Genomic DNA, 9,099 nt, shown 5'->3' with positions numbered 1-9,099 from the left:
GGCCAGCCCTGAGCTCCCCCTGGCCAGCCCTGAGCTCCCCCCAGCAGTGACCCCCCCCAGCCAGCCCTGAGCTCCCCAGCAGTGACCCCCTGCCCCACCAAACCAGACCTGAACTCTTTTCCCTCTGGCCAGCCTTGAGTTGCCCTCGGCTGTGCCCCCCTCCAGTGCCCCCCATCACCGGGTGGGGCAGGGACAGAGTAGCTCGAGTGGGCTCTGTGCTGAGTTTGCTCCCCACCGAGATCCCAGCTGCATCCTCCTGCAGGGACCCCTGGTCTCTGGCCCGTGGCAAGCTGGGTTTGCTCAGTGACCTCCCATCTCCATCCCTCCCCACGCAGATCCAGAGCATCACGGATGAGTCCCGCGGCTCCATCCGCCGCAAGAACCCTGCCAACCCCCGGCTGCGGCTGAGCGTCCCGGAGGAGCAGGTGGGCGACAGCGAGGAGAAGCCGGAGGAGGAGGTAAGGCTGCATGCTGGGGGGCCGAGCCCCACAGGATGGGGAGCTGGGGGTCTGACGCTGCAGAACTGGAGGGTTATGGGGAGCGAGCACCTGAAAGGGGGCCAAGTGCTGTGGGGCCAGGGGGCACTATGGAGGCAGTGAACTGCAGGGTGGGGCTGAGTACTGCGGGGTCTGGGCTGGCAGGGCCAAGTGACATGGGCCTGGGGCCCAGGGGTATGGCAGGATGGGGGGCTGGGAAGACCCCTCCCCACTTCTGACGGTGCTGCCCGTGGGAGCCAGCTGAGGTCACTCAATCAGGTTGAACTGCAAACAAAACAGGGCAGACAAACCCCAAAAGCTGGTGGTTATTCCAATACTTAGATTTACCAAGCCACCACAAAACAGCTTCTATAGTACCTCACTGGTCACTTAGAAGTCCAAACAATGCAGTTCCCTTAAAGTACCCAGCCTCAGGCCTCCATCCTGACACACCTGTCAGATATGATGATGATTACTGAGAATCTTATCTCATCATATAAAAGAAAAGGTTCTTCCAATCCCAAAGGATCAGCCACATACCCAGGTTCAATTATAACTTAGATCTTACCCAAAATACACGCTTATAGCCAATTCTTATAAACTAATCTAAAATTTATTAAAAAAGAAAAAAGAGAGAGAGTTGGTTAAAAGATCAATATACAGACAGACTTGAATTTAATTCTTGAGGTTCAGATACATAGCAGAGGTGATCTTGTAGTTGCCAAAAGTCCTTTTAGAAATAGTCCATAGGTTATAGTCCAAAGTCCATATTCAGGGTGGCTCCAGTCAATGACTGGGGATCTCAATCCTTGTGGCTTAAAGTTTCCCCCTCTTGAAACCCAAAGCAGATCTGAGATGAAGTAGGATCATGTCCCAGGGTTCTTATACATTTCCAGCAGCCTTTCTGCCTGAGAAAACAATAGGCTTAACTCTCCTTCTTCCAAACATCCTGGCAATGAGCACAGGGTAATTTATCCATTAAACAGTTCAGCTACAGGTTACCACAACCTTCAAAGAGACATAGAGACAATAATACTATTTCCCTCAAGTATCATCATAAATGTTAATATTCCTTTTTTGATCTTTGAATTAAAGCTATAGCAATAGACAAGACTTGTTTGCTGACATCACAAGACCTGAGCAAACATCTCCCCTTGAGATCTCTAACAATGCAGACTTGCATTTCAAAGCTCTGTTCATTTACAGATCTTCCTAACCAGTCCTTAAAGTTCACACATGGGTCAGGTCAGTCTGTGAGTTAATTAACTCTTTCTGGCCCTGTCACCTTTCAATGAGAGATTATATTATACTAATAACATCACACCGCTCTCACCCACTCCCTCTGTGCAGGTGCAGCTCATCCACGATAAGAATGCCACGGCCTTCGCCAGCAGCCCCCAGTCACCCGGTGACGAGGTGGAGACGGCCCCTGAGAAGGTGCATCTCACCTGGACCAAGGAAAAGTCTGTTGCGGAGAAGAACAAGAGCAAGAGCCCCATCAGCCCCGAAAGCATCAAGGACTTCTTCAACATGAAGCCGTAAGTTGCCCCCGGGGTGGCCCTCAGGCCCCTGCACTGCACCCCCCGTCAGACACTGGTCCCCAGCTGAGCCAGGCAGCCTGCCCAGCGGGCCTGTCCCAGGCAGCGTTGGCATGGGCCTGCCTGTGTCCACACTAGAGCTGAGCCTGAGAGCTGGCAGACGGAGGCCGGGGAGCTCAAGGCCAGGGCCGGCTCCAGCTTTTTTGCCGCCCCAAGCGGTGAAGCCAAAAAAAAAAAAAAAAAGAAAGAAAGAAAAAGCCGCGATCGGCGGCACTTCGGCGGTGGGTCCTTCACTCCGAGAGGGACTGAGGGACCCGCTGCCGAATTGCCGCCGAAGACCCGGACGTGCTGCCCCTTTCCATTGGTGCCCCAAGCACCTGCTTCGTTCACTGGTGCCTGGAGCCGGCCCTGCTCCTGGCAGATCTGGGCTGCGCAGGGCGGGTGTGGAGCTGGTGGAGACCAGCACAGCGCTGTGCCCAGGGCTGCTGGGAAGGGGGAGGCTGGCAGACATGGGAGCTGAGCAGTGAACAGGAGCATGTGCTCCAGGAGGTGGAGGCCGGGGCGAGGCAACGCGGTGCTGACGAGCTCTCTCTCTCTTTCCCCTGTGCTGCCGCAGGGAGTGGGAGAACCTGTAAGTCTGAGTTGTGTGTGTGTGTGTTCCATGTCCCAGCGCGGAGGGGAGCAGGTGGGGGCTGCGGGATCCTGCCACTCCAGTGCGGGGTCTGCGCCCCACATCGCCCCCTGCCGGGGGTCCTCGCCTGCCCCACACATCGCCCCCTGCCGGGGGTCCTCACCTGCCCCATACATCGCCCCCTGCCCGGGGTCCTCGCCTGCCCCACACAGCATTTTCTGCCAACAGCGGGAAGAGACTGAACCTGTCTGGCTGAGCCTGGTCAGAGCCCCAGGACTGGCCAGTGCCCCAAGCTTGCCCCATTGGCGGGGGCAGCCCGGGGCCAGCGCTGCCTCGGGCACCTCTTGAGACATGCAGGGGTTGCTTGTTCTTGGAAGGCCCCTCCCCCATCTGACAGCAGTGTGGGTGGGGCTTTCTGTGCCCCTCCCCCATCTGACAGCTGTGTGGGCGGGGCTTTCTGTGCCCCTCCCCCATCTGACACAGCTGTGTGGGTGGAGCTTTCTGTGCCCCCCCACACCACCACCCGCTCTAAGGGCCTGGGCCCTGCCCCGCCCCCTAAGCCTGCCCACCCATTTCTCCTTCAGGAACCAGTCCAACGTGCGGCGGATGCACACAGCTGTCAAGCTTAACGAGGTCATCGTCAAGAAGTCACAGAACGCAAAGCTGGTCTTACTGAACATGCCAGGTCCACCCCGCAACCGGAAGGGGGATGAGAACTGTATCCTTTGCTGGCCGCTGGCAGCCGCAAACCCAGCCACGTGCCCTGTAGGCCCCCTGCCAGGGGTCCCCATCTTCCTGCCGTGGGTGTTGCTGGCTCTGGGCTGTGGGGCCCTAAGGCACTGGCTGAGTGCGGCTGAAGGGGGAGCCCAGGCGTGGGCGGGCAGGGGGTGCTAGGGATGAGGGGCTGCCCCAGTGGCACCTCCCTGCGCTGCCCGATGCCTCCTCCCACCCGCCAGCAGCTGGGGTAGCGCCATCAAAACATGGCAGTGGTGCCCACTCCCACCACCTGGCAGCTTCTCCCACCCTCCCCCACTCCAGCCTCGCTAGGCTGGTGAGACAGGCTGGGCCAACAGGGCTGTGGCTGGGCCCAGGCGGCCCCTGCCCGCCGCCTGCATGGGAAACACCCACCCCTGGGCATTTCAGCACCAGTGCCCGGCTCAGCCGTTAGCACCACACCCCCTGCTGGGAAGAGGCAGGGTCATCGGCACAGGAAGAGCAGTGCCATGTGCCCGCCAGGAACAGACCATACACAGACAGCCGTGGGTGCGCGCACAGCGACACAGACACACACACACAGCTGTGGGTGCTCGCAGAAACTCCACAGAAAACAAGAAAACCCCCCACTTCGTCACATCTCTCCCCACTTCGAGGCTGAACGGAGCAGGGTCGCTTAGCCAGTGACCTGGGGAAGTTCAGGGTCCCCACCCCGCGATAAAGCATCCGCTATAACATTGGCACTCCCCCTCACATGGACCACTTCCATGTCATAGCCCTGGAGGAGCAGGGCCCACCTCAGCAGCTTGGCATTAGCCCCTTTCATTTGGTGCAGCCACGTCGGGGCGAATGGTCGGTGTACACGGTGAGGCGCCGCCCAAATAGATATGGCTGCAGTTTTTTAAGGGCCCACATCATGGCCAGGCATTGCTTCTCTATGGCCACATAGTGCTGCTCCCGGGGCAGCAGCTTCTTGCTCAGGTACACAATGGGGTGTCTCTCCCCCTTAGTATCAGTTTGCATCAGTACCGCCCCCAGCCCTGTGTCCGAGGCGTCAGTGAACACCAGGAAGGGTTTGTTAAAATCTGGGTTTACCAGCACCGGGCCCTGGATAAGTGCCCCCTTCAGCGCACAGAGGGCCCTCTGGCACTGCTCGGTCCAGACCACCTTGTCCGGCTTTCCCTTTCGACACAGCTCCGTGAGGGGTGCTGCCAGGGAGCTAAAGTGTGGCACAAACCTCCGGTAGTACCCCGCCATCCCAATGAAAGCCTGGACCTGCTTCTTAGTCTGGGGGGCGGGCCAGGCCTTGATTGCCTCCACTTTGGCCGGCTCCGGCTTCAGGTGGCCACTTCCAACCTTGTGGCCCAGGTATAAAACTTCTGCCATCCCCACCTTGCACTTTTCAGCTTTTATGGTCAGTCCTGCATCCTGGAGGTGACCCAGCACCCTCTTTACCTGGCTAAAGACACAGATATCATCAATATACGCTAGTGCAAAGCCCTCCATCCCCCTTAGTAACTGATCCACCAGGCGCTGGAAGGTGGCAGGTGCCCCCTTGAGGCCGAAAGGCAGGACCAGGAACTCGAAGAGCCCTATTGGGGTGGTGAAGGCGGACTTCGCCCTGGCCTCCGGGTCCAAAGGCACCTGCCAGTAGCCTTTGGTAAGATCCATGGTAGTGAGGTACCGGGCACCCCCCAACTTGTCTAGGATCTCATCAGTCCTGGGCATGGGGTAGGCATCGGACACGGTAATGGCATTGAGCTTCCGATAGTCCACACAGAACCGGATCGACCCGTCCTTCTTGGGGACCAGCACCACGGGCGAGGCCCAGGGGCTGGCGGATGGCTGGATCACCCCTAAAGCCAGCATGTCCCCGACCTCTCTCTCCAGGTCCTGGGCTGTTTTCCCAGTGACCCTGAATGGGGAACACCTGATGGGAGGGTTGGTTCCCGTCTCCACCCGGGGGACAGCCAGGTTAGTGAGCCCAGGCCGGTTGGAGAACAGCTGCCGGTATGAATGCAGCACCTCTCTGATCTCTGCCTGCTGGGCAGGGGTTAGCTGGTCTGAGAAGGGAATTGATTCTAGCGAGGGGTAAGCCCCAGCCTCAGGGAGGAGTCCCACCAGGGGGTCCTCTCCTTTCTCCTCCCACTGCCCACACACAGCCAGCACCAACTTCTCCCTGTCCCAGTACGGCTTCATCATGTTGACGTGATACACCCGGTGGCTGTGAGCCCGGTTGGACAGTTCCACCACATAGTTAACCTCGTTTACCTGTCTGATGACCGTGAAGGGGCCGTCCCAGGCCGCTTGCAGCTTGTTCTTCCTCACGGGGATAAGGAGCATCACCTGATCCCCGGTAGCATATGAGCGGGCACGTGCTGAGCGGTTGTACCAGACCTTCTGCTTCCTCTGGGCCCTTGCTAGGTTCCCCCTAGCCAAGCCCATGAGCTCCACGAGCTTTTCCCGGAAAGTCAGTACATACTCTACCACTGATTCCCCATTGGGAGAAGCCTTTCCCTCCCACTCGGCCCTCATCAAGTCCAGGGGACCCCTCACCCTCCTCCCGTACAGCAACTCGAACGGGGAGAACCCTGTGGATTCCTGGGGCACTTCCCTATATGCGAACAGCAGGTGGGGTAAATACTTGTCCCAGTCCTGCGGGTGCTGGTCCATAAAGGTTTTCAGCATCCTCTTTAGGGTCCCATTGAACCTCTCCACCAGCCTGTTGGACTGAGGGTGGTAGGCTGAGGCCCAGGTGTGTCGGACCCCACACTTCTCCCACAAGCACTGGAGCAGGGTTGACATGAAGTTAGAGCCCTGGTCTGTAAGGACCTCCTTGGGGAACCCCACTCTGCTGAAGATGGTCAGCAGCGCGTCTGCCACGGTGTCTGCCTCGATAGAGGACAAGGCCACTGCCTTGGGGTAGCGCGTAGCAAAATCTACCACCACCAGGATGTATTTCTTCCCTGACCGGGTCACCCTGCTGAGGGGCCCCACTATGTCCACGGCCACCTTCTGAAAAGGCTCCTCTATGATGGGCAAAGGTCTCAGCGGGGCTTTACACTTATCCCGGGCCTTTCCCACCCTCTGGCAGGAGTCACAGGTCCTGCAATACTGTCGGATAGCGTCGAAGACCCCGGGCCAGTAAAAGTTCTGCAGCAGCCTCTGCCTGGTGCGCCTGATGCCCCGAAAGGGGGATATCGTGGGCCAAGAACAACAGTTTGCGGCGGTACCTCTGGGGAACCACCAGCTGCCTCCCGACTTTCCAAGATTCAGTTCGCCCTGAACCAGTCCATTCCCGGTACAGGAATCCCCTCTCCCAAAGGAATCGCTCCCGGCGGTCCTCCCCCTGGGACCCTGCACTGCCGTGGCTAGCCAGGGCCCTCAGTTTCTCCAGGGAGGGATCCACCTGCAGCTCCGTTTGGAATTCAGCTGCTGGGTCTGAGGCTACAGCCCTGGCTGGTGGCACCTCAGTTTCCCCACCCTGGGACGGAGGCTCCAGCCCAGCCCTGTCGAGCCCTACCCTCGGCGCTTCAGCCCCCCCCTCGGGAGGTCCCGCGCCCCTTGCTGGCTCTGGCTCCGGGTAAGGACCAGGGCGCTATGAGTGCCATCCGGCCAGTTCTCCAAGTCTTTACCCATTAGCACCTCGGTAGGCAGGTGGTCGTGCACCCCAACTTCTTTGGGTCCCTCCTTAGGCCCCCATTTCAGGTGTATCCTCGCTACAGGCACCTTGACGGGGGGCCCAAACACTCCCCTCAGAGTCAGGTAGGCATCGGGCACTAGCTGGTCTGGGTCCACCACCTTGGACCGCGCCAGCGTCACCTCTGCACCCGTGTCCCAGAACCCCTGGACACGTCTTCCCCCCACCTCAATGGGGATGATGTGGCGATTGGCCCCCGGGGCCTGTCCCACGCTCACCCGGCAGATTGGGTACGGGTGCTCTGGACCTGGGGCCCCGCCTTCCCCTCCTGGCCTGGCGATCCCCTCCCCCTGGCACAGCCCTCTCGACTGCAGCCCCTGGGCCCGGCGGTGCCCCCTCTCGGTGGGCTTCCACCCAGTTAACACCCCGCGGGTTCTGCTTGGCTGCCATTTCCTTCATCTTCAGGCACTGTGCCACCTTGTGCCCCTTTTGGCCACAGTAATTACACCTCATGTCCCTCAAGTCCCACGATGGGGTCGCCCTGCCCCAGCATTCCCGGGCACCCCTGAGTTGGGCTTCCTGGAGTCCCACCTTTGAGAGGTCTCTGGATGACTCCCCTTATGAGTCCCTGATGTGGGTCTCCCCCCTGCCCCCGATCTACTGTCCACGAACTCATCTGCCAGCGCCCCTGCACTGCGCAGCTCTTTGGGCTTCCGGTCCACTAGCCACATCTTAAGGTCCGGAGGACAGATGTCATACAGCTGCTCCAACCCCACCAGGTTATACACGTCCTCTGCAGTAGCAGCCCCTGCTCTCTTCCCCCACTTGCGGAGATATTCCCCCAGCAGGTTGGCGACTTCCTTGTAAGAGACACCTGGAGTCTTGCGTACACCCCGGAATCGCTTCCTGTAGCCTCAGGGGTCAGTTCAAACTTCAGCAGCAAAGCCTGTTTGAACAGGTCAGAGTCCCCCGTCTCAACACCATCCATTTGGCTGAACGCCTGTATGGCTTTGGGACCCAGCAGGGGGGTCAGACAGCGAAGCCTGTCTGCGGGGTCAATCTGGTTCAGTTCACAAGCCTTCTCAAAGGCTGTGAGATCGGCATCAATATCCCCCCCCCTCGAACTGGGGCAGCAGTTTGATGTCTAGATTCCCCAAACCACTGGCATCTCGGGGCCCTTCCCCACTTACCCCGCGGCAGGCCCTCTTGACCCGTCTCTCCTCCAACTCCAACTCGTGCTTCCGCTGTTCTACACGGTCCACCAGCCTCCGCTCCTTTGCTTTCAGCTGCAGTTCCAGTCTCCGCAGCTCCTCGAGGGAGGAACCTGTCTGGGGTCTCCCTGTACTGACTGGGGAGTCAGGTCTGACCCACTCCCGGTCACTACACAGACTGCCCCCACGGCTACTCCCCGGCTCTCCGGGCACCCCGGGAGCCCCCCTGGGTCTGGAGCCGGTTCCTCAGACGGGTCATTCTCTACAAGCTGAGCAATCAGCCGCTCCTTAGTGAGCCTCCCCACGCTCAGCCCCCTCTCCCTGCACAGACGGGCCAGGTCGCTCTTACGGAGCTGGTTCTAGGCCATTTCCAGGCTGGTTCCGTTCAATACCCTCGTTCTATCGCTGGCAGCCACTCACTGCAAAGCGCCTGCGCTCGCAGCCAACGTCTACAGGGTGCATCCACGAACCATCTCACTTCTAACACCACGTTGTCACGGACTCACAGATCGTGCCCACTCTTGGGTCCGTGGGGGGGTGCCCCTGTCAGTGCGACAGCCCTTCTCAGAGGTCCACTCTCTCTCGGGGTCCGGCCCCTCCACCTCCTGGAGCCGCACCTCTCTGAGCCTTAGCATGTCTGTCTTTTGCCTTGGGCCCCCTCAGGGAGTCCACTCGCTCTGGACCCCCAGGGCCTCCACCCCCGAAGGGGTTGACGCAACCCTGTTCTCTAGACTGGAGTGACTCTCAGCCAGCATAAAACAGGAGGGTTTATTGAGAGTTGAACACAGCACAGGAAACTCTCAGGGCCTCAGGCCTGGCCTCCCTCAGCCCAGCACATCCCAGTCTCTCTGCATCCAGGTGGGCTCTGCCTGCTCCCCCTCTCCAGCCC

At 59.5% G+C, this 9,099-nt stretch overlaps 1 protein-coding gene across 1 annotated transcript in view; it reads left to right on the top strand.

Moving 5' to 3' along the window:
• The window catches only part of SLC12A5 (solute carrier family 12 member 5), a 40,486-nt gene that overhangs the window by 30,131 nt on the left and 1,256 nt on the right, over positions 1-9,099 (top strand). Inside the window, exons 17-20 of the mRNA XM_026652721.1 lie at positions 336-458; positions 1,827-2,014; positions 2,631-2,645; positions 3,230-3,363. Of these exons, the coding sequence (XP_026508506.1) occupies positions 336-458; positions 1,827-2,014; positions 2,631-2,645; positions 3,230-3,363 (460 nt within the window). The remainder of the gene's footprint in view (positions 1-335; positions 459-1,826; positions 2,015-2,630; positions 2,646-3,229; positions 3,364-9,099) is intronic.

Source organism: Terrapene carolina, unplaced genomic scaffold (genome assembly GCF_002925995.2).
Source record: "Terrapene carolina triunguis isolate 2854851 unplaced genomic scaffold, T_m_triunguis-2.0 Scaffold130, whole genome shotgun sequence".
NCBI classification, from domain to species: Eukaryota; Metazoa; Chordata; order Testudines; family Emydidae; genus Terrapene; species Terrapene triunguis.
The sequence above is the reverse complement of the archived record's forward strand: the minus strand, read 5'-3'. Positions and strand labels throughout refer to the sequence as shown.